General features: G+C 49.3%; 1 protein-coding gene across 1 annotated transcript in view; it reads left to right on the top strand.

Moving 5' to 3' along the window:
- The first annotated feature begins 4,048 nt into the window (after positions 1 to 4,048).
- Positions 4,049 to 17,661, top strand: part of Rcan1 (regulator of calcineurin 1) — a 79,565-nt gene continuing 65,952 nt past the window's right edge. The window contains exon 1 of the mRNA XM_055614880.1: positions 4,049 to 4,339. Within this exon, the coding sequence (XP_055470855.1) occupies positions 4,100 to 4,339 (240 nt within the window). The 5' untranslated portion in view covers positions 4,049 to 4,099. The remainder of the gene's footprint in view (positions 4,340 to 17,661) is intronic.

Raw genomic sequence — 17,661 nt, 5'->3', positions numbered from 1 at the left:
TAAGAAAGAAAAATGTTTCTGTAAAAACAAAGCAAGAAGCTGGAGACTTGGCTCAGTGCTTAAACTGCTTGAGCTGTATGAATGCAGGCCAGATGTTGGATCCCCAGAATCCGTGAGTGTTGGATGGGCCTGTGGCTATTCCAGCTTCAGAGAATCAGCAGATCCCCAGAGGAAGCTGGCTATGGAGACTAGCCAAGTCTGCAAGCTCCGGGTTGGACTGAGAGAGCCTGCCTCGATGCATATATGGAGGAATGACTGGAGGACCTCTACATCTAAGTAAACCCTGTGCATGTAGACTAATGTGAGCTGCACACATGTAACTTTCATACACACACATATATACACACTGTGTGTTTACACACACAGATGGAAGAAAAAAATGAGTAAATAAAACAAAGCAAAACACAAACAGAAAACAATTGCCTGATATTTCGGTTCATTTGTTTGTGTGTAGTAACAAACTAGGAAACTCAAAAGAGTCTTGTTTGAGCAATCTCTGGAACACTCAAAAAGTGAGCAATTTACCTTCTTCTATGCTAAGTAATATTTGAAAATGTTTGTAATTTCTCAGACCCTGCAGGAACGTCATTGGCTCATGTAGTAGACATTCAACAAAGGTCTTCGGCACACAGGCCGCTCAACCTCCAGAGTGGAATAGAAAGCACCTAGAGGTGTGGGAGAATGGAAAGGCTGGCTCATCCCTCGTGGGCACCTCTGCACAATGGCGGGCGGGGCAGGAATGGAAGAGGCGGTGCTAGAAGTGAGCATATGCCAAGATGGCGATCTGAGCCTCCTTTCCTTTTCTACTGGGTAATTGCCATGGCTGACATAAAGCAGCATACAGGGAGGAAGGCGAGAGAACACCCCCACTCCACTTGAATGAATGTGAGCTGCTCTTCACCTCTTCTGCTTTCTTTCCCAAGTCTGGTGCTGATGAGAAAGACACAAGACAGATCTGAGGTTCTGTTGTTGCAGCCTCTAAAAGGGCTACAGTTAACAAGCCTTGAAGGGTGCCAGGGGAGTCACTCCGGCTTTATGGTGGCGCGCTCTCTGAAAAGGTTGCCTCCAAGTTCAGTTGATTTCCCTTCAGAAATGGCCATGGTTATATTTATTCCAGGGATGTGTCATGCTTCACTTCTGCCTCGGCTGTCGACAGCTTTCATTGTCTATTTTGACCTCTTTGGGAGCAGCTGTTGATTGCTGATACTGATAGCGCCGCTGAAAGCATAAGGCACAGCTTAATTAAGCTTGAGTTTGAAAGGCTTCATCATGGTCCAGGGACTGTAAAATGCTATATTCTAAATGCAGAGGGAAGTGGGACATTTTATCATTGAACATGCTACCTATGGGAGGCAAGAATTCTGGCGACCCAGGTGTGGAAGGCGTGGCGCTAATCCTACTTGTACATGGCGCTTTGGCTTGGAATTTAAGAGGCTCTGTCTTACACGATCCCATAGGAGCTGGCTCAGGTGTGTCCTGTAGAGCAGCCTGTGTGGAGGGAGGCTGAACTTTCTCTTAGGTTCATCACTCCTGCTCCCTACTTTCGCTCTTTCCGCTCTTTATCTCTTCCTTCCCTTTTGCCTGTTTTCCCCCTTCCCTACTTTTTTCCCCATGTTTCTTTGGATCCTTCCTATTTTAGCTGTAGAAGCAAAGGCAAAGATAGCATGAGAATGGCTGCCTTCTGCCTTGCTGCCTGCTGGCTGTTTGCTTGAGGGAAAGCCATTTGATGGATGCACAGGAAACTTCAGGAGCGAGACATACCCATAACATATTACATTAAAAAAAAAAAAAAAAGCTCTTTGGGATTGAAGAGATTTCTTAGAGGTAAGAGTCCTTGCTGCTTTTTCGGTTCCCAGCACCTACACTAGGAGGCTCACAACTGTCCGTCACTCCAACTCCAGGAGATCCCGTACCTTTTTCTGGCCTCCTCGGGAGCTGGAACAACCCATGCTGCCATTGGAGAAATGGACTTGGTTGAACCACCGCTCTCTCTCTCTGCTTGGCTGCTCAGGGAGGATGAGGCAGATATGTTCTTCATTCACATCTTAGCAGAGACCAGCAGCACTCTGAAGCTAATTACAGATGGCTTTGTCCTTGCCACTTGCCCGAGTTTGTCCCTGACTCTCCTGCCTCAGAGCCACCACAGGAAGCTAGCTGTGATGGCATGCTTGCCCACATCTTGGGTTTCTGTCTCCATGGTGTGTTATGTCCCCTCACATTCTTTGCCCATTAGGCCCACTCTGTGTGCCACAAATGGCTTAGAGTAAGCCAGCCATGAAACAGTGCTCTGGGCCAAGGATGAAAACAACAGACCCACCCAGCAACTGTTTGGCTGGGTGTTGTTTTTCCAAAACTGGGCCTCACTCACTTTGTTACCCTCTTCAGAACGTCTGGCTGGGGATGGCCGGAGGGTTTGATTCTGTGATGTCATCCTCTCTGTTGAACTTCATGTAATCCCACAGGGCCTTTATCACATTCTATTCTGAAACCACTGGCTATGTTGAGACAGCGCATGCTATAAGATTTACCCTTTAGAGCGCAACAGAGCACTTTTTCCAATATACAAGGACTCAGGCAGACATCATCACCAATCAGTTTTACTTGTTCATCATTCCTCAAAAAAAAAAAAAAAAAAAGACTCATCTGCAGTCATTCCCTGCTTCCTTCCCATCAGCCCCTGGCAACCACTGAGCTATTATTCTTTGTCTCTGCATATTTGCCTAATTTTATATACACGGAATATATGACATTTTGTGAGTGGTGTCTTTCATGGGCATCATGTCTCCAAGGTCCACCATAGGAGTGACAATGTCTGTTGTTATAGAAACAGAAAATCCCAAATCGTTCGATTTTACCAATGAAGACTCAGGAGCCAGACGCTGGGGTGAAAACCTACTAGGTTGTCCTACTCGATACAATGGTTTGAATGAGGAGTGTCCTCTGTGGGCTCAGGCATTTGAACACTTGGTCCCTGGCTGGCACTGTCTGGGGAAGGTTTAGGAAGTTTGGCTTTACTGGAGGAAGTGTGATCACCGGGCTTTGATACTATATAGCCTCACTTTATTTCTAGTTCACTGTCCCTTGTGGATGAAACAAGATCTCTCAGCTTCCTGTTCCGGCTACCATGCCTATTTTACTTACTGCCATGGTCTTCCCACCACAATGGACTCTTGTCTCTCTGGAACCCTATATCAAACTCTTAATAAACTGTTTTATAAGTTGCCTGGGTCATGGTGTTTTATAACAGTGACAGAACACTGAACTGATACACACAGTGATTTTTTTTTAAGACACCAAAGCAGAAAGGAAAGTTTTTAGAGTAAAAAGAGTTGGTCAGCAGGATGGGGGAAAGGGCAATGGGAGACAGATGTGAGCAAAATACAGTATCTGTGTATACATGCACATATGATATATGCGTGAAACTATACTGTTGAAACCCATTATTTTGTGTTAAATTATCTAAGAATTGGACAGTGATATAATGACCGATAAGTTGAAGTATAAACGTAAGCCCCTATCATGGTGTTGCTCAAACCTTACTTGTGACTCCGTGGTAATATACAATACTAAGTATCTCGGCACAGAACATCTAACTAGATTTCGTTTAAGTCTTCCAAAGTTGGCTGATGTGTTTTCAATCATCGCTGCGTGGGAACCGCAGAAGCGCTGCCTCCTGGATTACTGTCCCGTGGGCTAACACCGGACAAGTGTCCTTCAACAGGCACTGCCAGCTGTCAGAACAGCAGAACTGGCGAGAGGCCTCTGCCCCTAAAAAATATGGCCGCCCCGAGGCTTCAGGCTTAGGGCGGTGGAATGGTCTCACGTGACAAAATTCTGTCATATTATTGGTCTAGTTTACGAGGAGGGCGGGACTTAATGACCCGAGCGGGCCGACCTTAAAGGGAACGCTCCTGCGCTCCGCAGATCTGCGGTTGGAGGCCGGCAGACGCGGGCTGGCGGCCCCTCCCGCGCAGGGCGGAGGCGAGCTGGGCGGGCGCTGGCAGGCGTCGTCCGGGCGCCGCGGTGACCCCGAGAGGGTGAAGCGGGAGCCGGCGGCCGCGGCGCGGAGCCCAGGCGAGCGGGGGAGTGAGCGCCGGGCATGGAGGACGGCGTGGCGGGGTCGCGGTTCGGGAAGGTGGAGGCGGTCGAGGCGCGGGCGCCCCACCGGGTGACTCTGCGGCCCTTCGCGCCCTTCTCTGCGGCTGCCGAGGCGGACGAGGGCGGCGGCGACTGGAGCTTCATCGACTGCGAGATGGAGGAGGTGGATCTGCAAGACCTGCCGAGCGCCACCATCGCCTGCCACCTGGACCCGCGCGTATTCGTGGACGGCCTGTACCGGGTGAGGACCTGGCCGCCGTCGGGGCAGAGGGCGGACACTTGTTGCGGGGCGCAGCCGGGGCGGGGACGGGCCGCAGCCGTGCATTAGGGGTCGCTGGCTCTGGGGTCGGGCTTCCTTGTGCACCGCCTACGTGGTCCAGAACGCGTTCTACAGGGTCACTGAAGATTTGACATCAGTTCCTTCTCCCCACTGCCGTGGTGGGTTATTTATACCTTCCCCCTCTCCTTCCCACGGTGTCAAAATTGTGTGGGTTTGGGCGGGGAAGGAACAACTCCCAACGTACTGAGTGTCCCTGATGGTGATGTGTCGCCGCTTTAAGGAACTAAATATCCCAAAGGCTTACGAAAAGGTTTCCTCTCCGCCAGCACCGTTCAACCAAAACTGGCCAATCAACCGCAAGATAATGAGCAACCAGGATCCTCACCCAAACACTGGCTTTTCTTCCAATAGTGCAGATTGAGAATGCGGAGCGTAGTCCTATTTATGAACAGTGAGTCATGTCTGTTTCCTCCATCCTCCCAATGAATGAGGTGAACCCCTCCTCTACTGAGTAAATGCAAGGGGCTAAACCCCCAGGGGCAAGGTACAGCCCCCCAGGCCACTTCGGGTGATAATTCTTCCTGGGGTCCAGCACTAGCTTGTTAGTCCTGAAGGCAAAAATGCAATTTTAATCTCTGCTGTATCCTCCGACCCCAGAACAGCCCCACAACAGAATCTTCTAAATGTAGACATGAGTAGCTGCTCAAGTGGACAGAGCCTTAGACACTGCTGTTCCGAGATTTTTTCCACAAAATTTATGAATTACCAAGCACCCAAGCAAGTGCAATCTCACAGTGAACTGATCTTGCTTTGGGGGAGCCTGAAATCCCTAAAAGAGGTTTGAAGTGCTGGCCAGAGGTTAGCCTGCGGAGAGAGACGAGGGGTCCCCTGCACTGTGACAACTGTTGCTCTGCACAGGATGTCCGGAAGCTTATACGGCCATTGTAAATCCTTTCTGAAAGTAAATGGGCATATAAATTATAAATAACCAAGACACAGCGGTGTTTCTCCTGCATCGACCTTCAGCTGCAGCTCATTGACATATGGACCCAGCGCCAAGCGCTGAAAGCTTTGCTGACATGTTTATTGAGGGAAAGAGAAAAGGTAAATCTCAGCTGCCGCAGAAGGCCACCAGGGAGGAGGAGGGCTCAGGGGGCAGAGCCTGAGGAAGGAAGGAGTTGGCTGCTGTGAGTCAAGTGAGCAGTGATCGTCTCTGGAAGGACCAGGGGGGTCTTACTGATGATTGACGCTGGCTTCCAGATGCGGTTTCAGGCTCAGAGGAAGGAGTGGTGAGTTTGCCAAGCTTGTTGTGTTTGCGGAGTGGGTCCTGGAGGGAGTCAGCTGGACACACCGTAAGAAAGAAGCTCAGCCGTTCCTCTGTGTGCTTAGTGGATTCTTGGCTCAAGGACACCCATCTGCTACTAAAGTCCATGCCCGGCAAAACTTCCTGTGTGAAGCAGAGTGGTACTTGCACATATCAGATGCACATCCTCCCGTGTGCTTTAACTCATCTCTAGGCTACATATGATACCAAGAGGTTGTAAATGCTGCACGTTTATCATGTTACGCTGGCTTTTATCATAAGGACAGGAAGGAAGGGGGTGTGCCTATTCTTGCTGGTGCAGTTTTTCTCTATGAAAAAAGGATTATTCTAAATTGCCCTAACCTGTACTTGTGGAATCTGAGGGTATAGAAAAGATAGGTACAATGTAGAATGTGAAACCGAAACAGTAGTGACAGGTAGCAAGCCGAGTGACAGGCAGCCAGGTCCTTACAGGGCTGCACACTGGCGTCTCAGGGTATTTGATTCAAGAGCTGGCTGACTGGACTGGCCTCCGAAGTTCCACAGGGAGGTGTCCAGACCCATAGCCATGAGCAGCAGCTGCAAGCTAGGTCCGGGAGAGAAGGCAGTGTGGCAGTGTGCGTGGAGCCTCCTGGCTGGTGTGGAGCTGTGGTGCTAAAGCTCACCTACAGGGAAGGAGCCCGGCCTCGGTGTCCCAGGTCCAAGGAGGCCCAAGCCAGATCCGCGGGTACGATCCACCTTCCAGGGTCCAGAGAAGGGCTCTGGGGCCAGTGTGGGTGCAGAGCCACTCAGTGAGGAGTCAGACTGAGTGAGTGGCCTAGATCGGCCCCTGCAGAGGATGGTGGGCTCTTTGGAGAGAATTTTGTGTCTGCGAAAGGAATAGCAGTGGTGATGTGCCGACACCAGGGTGAACTAGGTAAAGGCCGGAAGGACATCGTGTGTGTGTTGAAGGGAGTGTGCAGAGGTACAGGGATCTGAAGAGCAACCGGGGGTGGGGGTGGGGGTGGGGGTGTTCCTTAGAGGACTGGCCTCAAGTCTCCCTCTGACTTCAAGGTTGGGTGAGATATGTCCCATAGGGAAGGAAGGCAGGTGGACAGGAGAGGAAGCAGGGAGGGAGGCCAGGCAGGGACAGGCTGTGGTCATTGCCAGGGATGCTGGAAAGGAGCTTCCTGCAGAGAGGTGGTACTGAGGAAGGCCGACACTGCCTCTGGCTGATCCTCTACTCCTCCACCTTGAGGTCTGGAGTTTCAGAACGGGGAAGGGGTGTTATGCTCCATGGATTGCCAGTTCATGAGTCCTGTAGATTTACAGTGATGCAGGCATCATCAGCCCACTGGACTAAGGATACAGAGTCCCGGGGACCAAAAGCCCCGCGCAGGAAGCCAGTAGGAGGCCTTCCTGCAAGCTGATTGTTTCCCAGTTAGCTAGAACCATACCTCTGAGTTGGAAAGTGTGGCTTTGGGGTTTCCACCTGCCACCTATGGGTCACCTTTAGATGTAAACTAAAAACGTTTACTTCAGGTTGGTTGTGTCTACCCTGGAATGGGCAAGTTACTGACTACAGAGCTGATGGGAACCCCTAGAGCTGGTGTCCCCCTTTCTTAGCACCTGGTGGGGTAAGAAAAACAGAGAAAAACTCATTCTATATGGCTCTCCTGATCCCATAACCTTAGTCTTAAAGGAAAAGAAGAACCTGACCTGTCTATTCATTTGTTTGAGAATTTCAGAAATACATACATATGTGTGTGTCTATAATATGTATCTGTATGTAATACATGTATGAGATTTGCTTTTAGTAGAATGTTAATATGATAATTAAAGGTCTACATAAAAACTCGTTATTATTGTAAAAATAATCTTACTAGAGAAATTCCTACTGTTAATTGAAACCTTAATTAAAATAAGTTTGTTTGTTTTCTATGTGGGCAAATATTTGCCTGCCACACTCTGTTCTACTATGCCCCTTCTATGAACAGTTTTACTTAGAAAGCAAAGCTGTGCTTTGAACCTGTGCTTTGGGCTGTTGGCACTGGTTAGTTGGTTCCCTTTGCTCAGTTGTCACCAAGCTAACAGGCAGTTTCAGAGTTCCCATGTGCCTTCTATAGAGGAATTTTAATTTAGAACATGGCTGCTCTGGCAAGAGATCCCATCCAATGACCTTTTAGGTCTGTGTGATCTGGCTGGAATATAAACACGCCTTTAATCCAAGAGGCAGAGGTAAGCGGATCTGAATTCAAGGCCAGCCTGTTATGGAGTACGTTTCAGGTAAAGAAAAGCTTAGGTCCAGGCATGGTGGTACAAGCCTTTAATCCCAAACAATGGAGGTAAAGTTAGTCTGTAGAAGGAAGCACCCATGTTTGAAAGTGATGTCTAATTGAGTGGCAGAACAAGAGAAGATTTGACAGAATAGGATATACCTAAATCTCACGAGAAGGGAAGCTACTTGGGGGGGGGGGGATACAGAGAGAGAGGAGGTCGTTTTACCAGGAGAGTCTTACAGAGAGTGGTTGAGAGAGCAAGTTAGACACAGGTGAAGAGAGAACAAGCCAGATTGCTGGAGTTTGTGGCCAAGTAGAGCAATTCAGAGGCCAAGAGAGAAGCCACATTGAATAAGTCAGCTGAGAGAGGAGTTTGAACCAGAACAGCTGAGTTGATCCAGCCAGCCCAGTGCTCAGAAAGAACAAGACAGGATGAGATTATAAAGCAGTAAGTCTCAGAGGCTGAAGATGTTCTAGACCCAGCTTAGATTGTACCAAGACTGGAAGCTTCCAGGACTAGGCCTAGGTTAGCAGACAGAGGCAGTAAGCCTCCAGACAACAACTGAACCAGGTGAATAAAAGTTTCTTTTACAGCCTTCTATGAGGCAGAACTCCAGACAGTAGTGGAAATGCATGCTTGCCTTGATTGTCTCAAACAGGATTGTGTATTTGGAAGGTAGAGTTTCACCCAAAGGCTATGTCAGGAAATCATATAGAATATACTTGTTTCTCCTGAACACACATTTCTTTAAAAAATGATTATGATTCATGATAGCCTTTTCTATAATTTCCTTTTAATAACATGTATTCTGATCTACAAAAAAGGATCTTAAGCAAGGATCCTAAATTCCTTACATAGAGCCCTTTCCTAAGCAGTAAGATTCCAACGGTACCTGCACCTTGGAATCTGTTTTTAAAAAATAGTGTTCGTGAAAAAGAAAAAGAGAGCAAGGAAGAGGGAGAGGAAAATGGATATGCATGTGAGGTCAGGACAACTTTTGGGAACCCGTTCTTTCTTTTCACCTTGTTTTTGAAGCAGGATCTCTCCTGTTTCGTAGGCTCTGCAGACTGTAGGCCAATTAGCCGAGAGCCTCTGTGTGCTTCTTTGCAAGGGGCCTGGGGTTAGATGGGAGCCACTGCTTCAGGTTTCTTAGCATGGGTCTGAGACACCTTGCCCCGCCTTTCCCAGCTCCCTGGAATCCCAAGGGAAGCTTGAGACATCTTCTTGTCCTTTGGTACCAATTCCATTCTCAGGTGTGGAGTGGCCTGCGGGTGGTCCTCTCAGTGAAGACTGAGAAAGCAACGCCTCCTGCTCAGCTAGAAGGGTTTGCTCAGTGTGGTGGAGCGAAGCGGGAGGATTGTCATTTGTTTGAAATCTGGGCCGAGTAGGAAGTTGTAGTCCAGCCTAAGTGAGACCCTGTGGGGAGAAGGAAAGAGGCAATGCATAATTGAAAAAGAGCAAGAACAATTGGTCCCACACTCCGCAGATCTCCAGCTTGCCTGTGCCTTGATTTCTTCTAGTCCGAAATTTTGTGGACGCGGGTTTCCCTTTTCTTGCCAGTTTGTGTGGCTTTGAAGCCTAAGCAGGATTATTGGCTCTCAGTGGGAGGGCCTGCGCCTCAGTTTACTGTAAGGCTGGGACACCCTCCTTCCTTTTGTCAGGTCCCCAAGGGTGGACCATGGATTTGTAGGCAAGTCTCCACTCAGTGGACAGCTGGAATGCTTTGGGGATCTGGAGTGGCCCAGCCAGAGTCCACAGCTTCTCCTTCGAGACTGAGCACTCTTGGTCCTATTTCCACCTGCTTCCATCCCAGGCCACTCCATGTAGGTTGCTGAGAATATGGCCCCCTTGCTGGAGGGGAAGAGTTGGGTGGGCCCAGGCCATTTTTACTTCTCAGCCTGTTGTGGGGGCAAGGCATGTGTTTTCTCAGACTTACTTACATCGTGGGTGACATGGTCCGTGGTTTGGACCCAGGTGTGCTGGGTTCAGTTTGTTTGGACAAATTTGGAATGCAGTGTTATCCTGTAAAAACCCACATTAAGTAGGTGCAAGGTTTGGCTTAGAATTTACCCACTGTTTCTTTGATTTTAGAATTTCTGGCCGCTAGTTCAATGAGATGATTTTTATGGCACTTTGTTTTCCTTTTTAAGTTTTAGTCTGTCCTCCTCCCTGACAAGTCAGTCTACCACAGAGCCTTCTCTCTGGCACTCCCCATAGCCTATCACTACAGACTCTTCAAGCCTCAGGACAGTTACATAAGGTGACAGAAAAATAGGCTTCATGATAGAGCAAGAGACTCCTGCGTTTATATTTCAGGCTGTGCCCTTTGCGTCTGTGTTTCTCTCCTTTTAACAACTGTGACCAGAAACCCAATGTATTCTTGAGTACAAGTCAGTGAGGGGCTGCTTTGCTTAGCTCTGTGAATGTTTTGCTCTGGGCATTGGTATCTCTCTCTCCCTCCCTCTTTCCCTCCCTCTCTCTCTCTCTCTGTGTGTGTGTGTGTGTGTGTGTTGGAAAGACCCCTGGGTTATTTATGTGTGGTACAGTTATTAGGATCCATTTTCACAGCTGGGGCAGTTCTAGCCTTCTGAGATCCAATGCTGCTTCGAGAGGCCGATTTTCCCTTTGTAAATACTGATGACCATTACATCGTGAGGTAGTGAGACAAGGAGAGACTCCTGTGCTCTGGAAGCAGCAGCAGCCTACACTGGAGTCCCAAATAGGTTCTAACACCCGCGCAAGAACGGGCCAGGGTAGAGGCGCTTACAGTGGAAGGGGGGGGGGAGGCAGGAAACAGGCTTCTCTCTCCCGTGTTCCTTTAAGAGGGTGTGGCCTAGATCTAGGGTGGGTCTCCCACCTCAGATAATCCAACCACTCAAAGTCCCTGGCAGGCATGCCCAGCTCCTGGGGTTTTAGTTAATTCCAGATGCAGGAAAGCTGATAACAAGATTTGCTGTTACTGAATCTTTTGGAGAAAAAGATACATGGAAAGGTAGGACCAGGGGACTATCAGAGCTGGAGCATCAGTGTGGTAAGGCTGGGCATCCTGTTGTCTAAAATTCAGTCTCTAGAAATCCTGGTGTGGCCTGTCCTCCAGGAGGCAGGGTAGCCTGGTGGTTAAAAGCATAATGGGCCTCCTATCTGTCACATTCACCCAGCTTGTGCCTGTGAAATGGGCTTGCTGACAGTAGCCACGGATAAATAAGAATGGGTGGCTTGGATCTAGCAAAGGGACAGTGTGAGTTACTGCATCAGTCTTCAGCTGCTCTGTAACAAACTGACCTAACACTTCAGGGAACCAGCAGAGCACTGACCCCTAAGCAAAGGTGATAGTTATGGATGATGCGCTGGTATTGAGGGACGGGTCACCAGGACCAGAGACAGACACGTAGCGGCACCGCAGTGAGACCCGGTTGCCTTGCTTACTTTCTTTTAGACAGGCCTCAGGAAGAACACAGTGGCCTTGAACTCAGTAAATAACTGAGAGCGACCTCAAATTCCTGACTCTCCTGCCTCCACCTCCCCCGTGCTGGGGTTGGAGGTGTGCCAACCCTGTTGGGTTGTTGGCTTTTTTTGTTGTTTGTTTTGTTGGTTTCCATATAAACCTTTTAGGCTTCTGTGAAGCTGCTAATGTTTAGCCGTGTCTACTAAAACAGGCTGGCGCTCAATGTGTAGACCATTTGCTCGCCATGCTCAAGGCTCTAAGTTCAAGCCCCAGCACAGGGGAAAAAAAGATATTTAAGGTTTCCTTGATTTTGTTTCCTTCTTTTGAGGTTTAACTCATAAAGAATGCACTTTCAGCCTCCTCACAGAAACTGCCTTGATGGGGGGGGGGGGGGGGGCGGGGTCTGTGGCTACACTGTGGAGTGTCTGAGAATCCAAAGCTGTTATGGGATTTCTGAAAGGAGTGGGGAAGCTGAACCTGCCATGGCCATGGCACTCTGAACACAGCTGATCTCAGGATGAGCAGGGTCAGGCCTGGTTAACTGAACCCTCCCTGGCGTGGGGAGGCCCAGTACTTTTCCTCTCATTGCTAATTTTGACAGGCGAGCTATGAAATTCCCACCACAGTCGTAGTTAACCCAGTAGAGAGAGGTATTTGAGGTTGGCCTGGATTTGGAATTAGAAGACAAAAATGTTATTTAATTTGGAGAACTAATTTTGGAGTTTTTCCCACCCAAGATTGTCAGTAGCTTTTCTTACTTTATCATGGCATTAGTCTGCTTGGGTGCCTTCCCAGAAGCCGCAGCCTCAGCTCAGGTGGCTTCAATGCCTTGCGTTTCCTCCCAGCTCAGGGCTCCCTGTCTGGGATCAGGGTGAAGGTTCTCTCCTTAGCCTGCAGGTGGCACCTTCTTACTGTGTCCTCAGAGGGTCTTTCCTGAGTGTGTGGAGACAGGGAACTTTTCCCTGGCTTCTTATCAGGGCCTGTAGGGACATAAAGGCCTCACCATTGGACCATGGAGGAATTACTTTCTTAGAGACCTTATTATCTACCAGTCTCGCCACACTGGTGTTAGGGCTTCAGCATGGGAGTTTGGTAGAAGGTAGAAGGGGCGGGAATAGTGCCTAATTACCAACTTTTGCATTACTGGTTGTAACAAGTGCTTCATTAATACCCATTTGTGTAAGACCTGGTTTCCCTTTCTGAGAACCTTGTGAAATTGGTACTGTTGGCCTCATCCCTGTTGCTCACACTCGCTTCAGGATCTCAAATCCCAGGTCATGTGGCTGGAATCATTGGTCCCGCCTCCCACCCAGCAGAAGTCCTTGCAGCTCACCCTCTGACAGGGACAGGAATGCACGCGCAGGTTCTGCACTGCATCCCCATCTCACTGACATGTTCGCGAAGGCTTTGTACACAGGTGCAGGTCAACAGGTTACACCCCCTCTGCTGTGTCTGTACTTTGAACAGATGTTGGGTAATCCTGGTGGGTCAGGCCCACTGGCAGCCTTTCTGCTCGTCGACTCTCTAAGAAGACTAGTGCATGGACACCGGACCGGGCAGACCTGGGTCCAGCCTCTCACCCATCCTTAGTCGCCGAAAGACCACCGAGGCATACTGAAAGTCTGGGAAAGTTGGTTGAAGAAGGCTTGCTGCCCCACGTCTCTTTCACATCACAGGCCCAAGGGAGGACATAAGATTAGTTCTGCATATCATTCGGGCCGTGGAAACAATGTGTGTTACTCAACCTACTCTCCTTTGTCTACTTTTTGTCCACTGAGCAGGTAAAACCAGTCTCTGAGGCCATTCCTAGCTCCAGAAGCACCGTGTACTATTCTCCCCGAGGCACCAAGGCCCCTTCCCCCACTCCATCCCTGCTCCCCAAACCCCCAGTTCTAATCAGGCTTTCCCAAGCCAAATTTGCACAAGATAAGCTGTCTCCAGGGTAATGTAGCTGTCCTCTGCCCAGGTCCTCCAGCCTTCCAGCTGTCCCTCCCCCATGTCTTGCACCGCTCAGGACTCTCAGACACTTAGGCCTTATGGCTTTAGTTGATTTTGGAAATTCATATAAAATTAATCTGATGATCTTGCACCAGCGAGGATTTAAATGACCCCAGCACTGGTCATTAAATGGTCCAGCCACCATCTGAAGATTCACCAAAACACTAGAGTGACATTTGTTTAAAGTCTGACAACAGAGTTTTCCAAATGTCACAGCAGGTTTACCTTACTGAGAGGGGAGCTGGTAGCTGTCCATACCTGGTTTATGCTTACTCTCCAGGGAATTCGTTCTCCTTTCTCTTCCTCCTTTTCTCCTCCTTCCTCCTCCTCCTTGGAGATGAAGTCTCATTGTGCTGGAGGACAACACAATGAGTTGGAGGCCAGACTGGCTCCAACTCTTGACCTCAGACGACTCTTGCTGCTTCAGCCTCCTGAGGAGCTAAGACTGCAAGTGTGTGCCATGGCTCTGGGTTGGGGATGTTTTCAGTAACACACCTTTCCAGCCTTAGGATTTGCTGGTAAAGTACAAAATTAGTAATTCCAGAAGCTAACCCTTGGTACATCGGTTTAGCACTGTATTACTTGTGTATAAGATTCACCCTTTCCAGTATTTCTTATAACCTTCGAAGGGAGATACTGGTATTTGCTCATTTTCTAGACAAAAGTGACTTCTCTTTACAAAATTAACAAGCATGATGGGTTCTCATAGCCCCTGGAGGCTTGATTCTGGGACTTTCAAAGCCTATGGGATGAAGGGACGTGTGAACCTCACCTTGCATTTCTCATGAGACCCAGTTGGGTGTTGGTATGAACTCCGGAGTGGTCACGGGATGTGGGCAGACTGGAGCTGGACCCATCAGTTCTGGGTCCAGGAGAGACTTCTATATCCCTCTCAGCTCCATAAATGAGCTGAGAGGACACAGCAGCAGGGAGTCCGCAGATTGCACCGGTGCTGTTCACTGATCACCACCAGGGGGCAGTAACTTCCTCTGTGTTCCCATGGACCTACCAGTTGACTTAAGGCTGTTCAGGCATGCTTTTCCCTAAGGGACAGGAGGAGCATTCATGCCCAGAGCTGCAAAGACAAGCTTGTAATCTCAAAGGGGAGAGATGTTATCCCATCTCCTAAGAGAAACCAGGCCATAGGAAGCCGCCTCCTGCTGCTGCCTTCCCTGCTAGGGTCATTCGGGCTACTGTCTGGACCGGAAAATAGGAGAACAAAGTTTGCCTGAAGAGAAGCCATAATGGAGTATGCTCCAGCTATGTCCTGCACACGTTTATAAGCTTACTTTCTGAAAACTCTGATTTAGTACAATGTATGTATGTGTGTATACTATGATCTGGGTAGTCAGAATAAATCACCAGGCATAATAGGGCACTTGCCTGACAGGGGCATGGCTCTAGGTCCATGCCAGTACCATGACCACCACAGTAAAATAGCAGAGAAATACTCACTTGTGAAAACAGTGCACTGTTTCAGACACGTGAGGGCATTCTGAGCAGTGTCCTGTATTAGGTTCTTAATGATTACTTTAAAAAGGGAATGCTTATGCCCACAGATAGGCACCTGAGGGGTGTGCTTAGACTTGCTCACTCCCCTAGAAAAATCTCCAGAATTTCCACTGCCCAGACTGTACCGTGACACCATTCTGGGCTGGGGCTAGGATTCTGGGAGGCCCAGGTGACCTTTAGCTTCCTTCATGCTTCCTGACCTGTGAGTCTCAGGTAGGCGGTGTCGGCCATCTAAAGAACTCAGCTCCTAAATCAGGCCACCACCACATTTCCTCGCTGGGCTGCCCTGCACACCTGCAGAGGCCTGGAAAGTGATCCAGGGCATTTGTGGAGGCCTGTAGTTTCCAGACTGGGTGAGTCAAGATGGAGCAGTCGTGTGGAGTAGGTAGACTGTGGCAGAGGCCCTGTGTTAGGCAGTGAACACTGCCCTGAGTACTGGGGAAGCTGGGCAAAGGGCAGAACCATCCTGTGGCTTGGATGAAGCTGCAGCTGCTCGGGACGGCGCTGGGATCCCAAGCAGCCCCTCAGAGAGTCTCAGCTGAAGCGCGTGGGCCCAGCAGTGGCTGAAGCAGCATTTCAGAGAGGCTCACCCTGGATCTGAGAGAGCCATGGTTGGTGTGGGTTGTGTGCTCACTGGGTGCTGTGGGAGTGAGAGCATAATGGTACCATTTGTCATGGCATTGAAGGTGGGAGCCTCTTAGACACTGCCCCAGTCTCCATGCATCTCTGGTGATGGCTTCGATGTGTCCTCCTGCTTCCATGTGGTTCCATAGAGAGCCACCATTGGGTGTTTGTCTCCTCATTCATTTTCTGGTTTGGTTGTCTTCCCCCCGCCCCTTTGTTCCCCATGCTAATTAATCAGTGGCAGAATTTGCCACGTGGGGGTGTCTTGCTGCATATTCTTAACCGGGCTGATCCTCGTGAGAGCAGAAATATGATAAAGATGTCCATAACTACAAGCATCGGGATCCACACTTTCTTACCCATGAACCCCTTCCTCAGCACATCTCAAGGTCCACAGCATGTGGAAAGCAAGAGGCTGAGGCGGTGAGACAAGTCAGCCTGAGTTCTAAGCCGCCAGCTGCTGCCTATGTCACCTCTGGGAGTAACTGCTCTGTGACCGTCTCCTAGGGTTACCGAGGATGAAACAGAACAGAGTAGAAAACACAGAACAATGCCAGATGCACAGCAGATGTGTGGCATGGATTAAACTTTTACTGTAATAATTATCAAAATGCAAAGAGCCAGGTGGTGCTGGCACACACCTGTAGTCCCAGCACTCAGGAGGCAGACATCTCTGTGTCGTGAGGCAGGATCCCTGTGAGTTCCAGGCCATCCTGGTCTACAGAGTGATTCCAGGACAGCCAGGGCTACACAGAGAAGCTCATCTCGAAAAACCAGAAGGAAAACAACAACTAAGATGACTGGGCCTGCTGGTGCAGGCAGTTAATAGGGTTTCTTTGTTCTGGTTTGGTTTTGGTGTTTTCTTTTTGTGGAGCAGTGGGAGTGAAACCACCATAAGAATGAAAGCTGTCACTCTTTCCCCTTAGATAAGGTTTCATTATGTAGCCCAAGCTAGCCTGGAACTTGCTGCTTAGACCAGGCTGGCCCTGAGCTCACAGGTGTCTGCCTGCCTCTGCCTCCTGAGAGCTAGGATTAAAAACTGCCCCCCCTCCACAGCAAGTCTAGCATTTAAAGTCTAGTAAATGGAAACCTAGGACTACCTGCAGCTCTAAGGGAGTGTGCGAGACCTACATGTTTCTGCACACCCAAAATAGTAGCAAGATGTGTAGCAAGATGCACAGTCTAAAATGTCTTGTCACTTACTGGTAAGTACCTAGAGTAAGCTGCAGTTTGGGAACTTTGCTTAAAGTCTGTTTAATGTGAACTGAGCTTTATCGGAACTGAAGCATGTTTTTAGGAAATAGGTGCAGGGAACACAGTGTCTACACAGACCCCATGAATCATATATCAGTCAGCATGCCAGAGAACAAGTCTCAGGGTCCCCAGCACAATTCAGAAACAAATCTCCTAATTTAAAAAAAAAAAAAAAAATTGCTGATGCTTTGTGGAGGGTTTTTGTTTTTCTTTCTCCCTCTTTGCTCATTCTTCCTCTTCAGCCCTTTCCTCTCCTCTACCTTCCTTTCTCTCTCTCTAGGAGACTAACATCTTTTCAGAACATTCCTTCTGCTTTATCTCCTCTCCCTGCCAGGCCCTGATGGAAGACAGCTGGGCATCCTTCAGCCTGTCTGGTCCCTGGAGGGCCAAAGCAGCTGTGACCCTTTTATCTCTGAATGCTGTCCCGCTTTGATGCGGCTGTTCTGGGGAAGGCGACTCCATCAGGGCATGGTGGCTTCATAATGCCCAAGGCCCCTGCTGCACTTTTAATTAAATGAGCCAATCTCTCAAAATCCAGTCTTGCCCCTGCAGCACTGTGCTACCTAACAGCCTGGCCCTAGTCAGTACTGCAAGATGCCTGTGTCACACGGGTGCCTGGAGGGGCTGAGGAGGGGAGGGAGGGATGGCCTTTAGCGTAGCATGATCTGCATTCAGTTCTTAAGGTCTCCCATGATGCGCCCGTCTCCTGGAATCCAGAGAGCACAGCTACACTCAGTTCAGCAGCTACCCACCAGCTGAGTTAGCTCTGCACCGTGCTGGCTGCAGAGCTGGTCGGTAGGGCTAGGGTAGGGGTGTCTAGAGAGCCCAGCCAATCCCCACTGTGTGCTAAGTGCCAGCCAGTCCCCACTGTGTGCTAAGTGCCAGCCA

This window comes from Psammomys obesus, unplaced genomic scaffold (genome assembly GCF_907164565.1).
Source record: "Psammomys obesus unplaced genomic scaffold, mPsaObe1.curated_primary_1811, whole genome shotgun sequence".
NCBI lineage: Eukaryota > Metazoa > Chordata > Mammalia > Rodentia > Muridae > Psammomys > Psammomys obesus.
The sequence above is the reverse complement of the archived record's forward strand: the minus strand, read 5'-3'. Positions and strand labels throughout refer to the sequence as shown.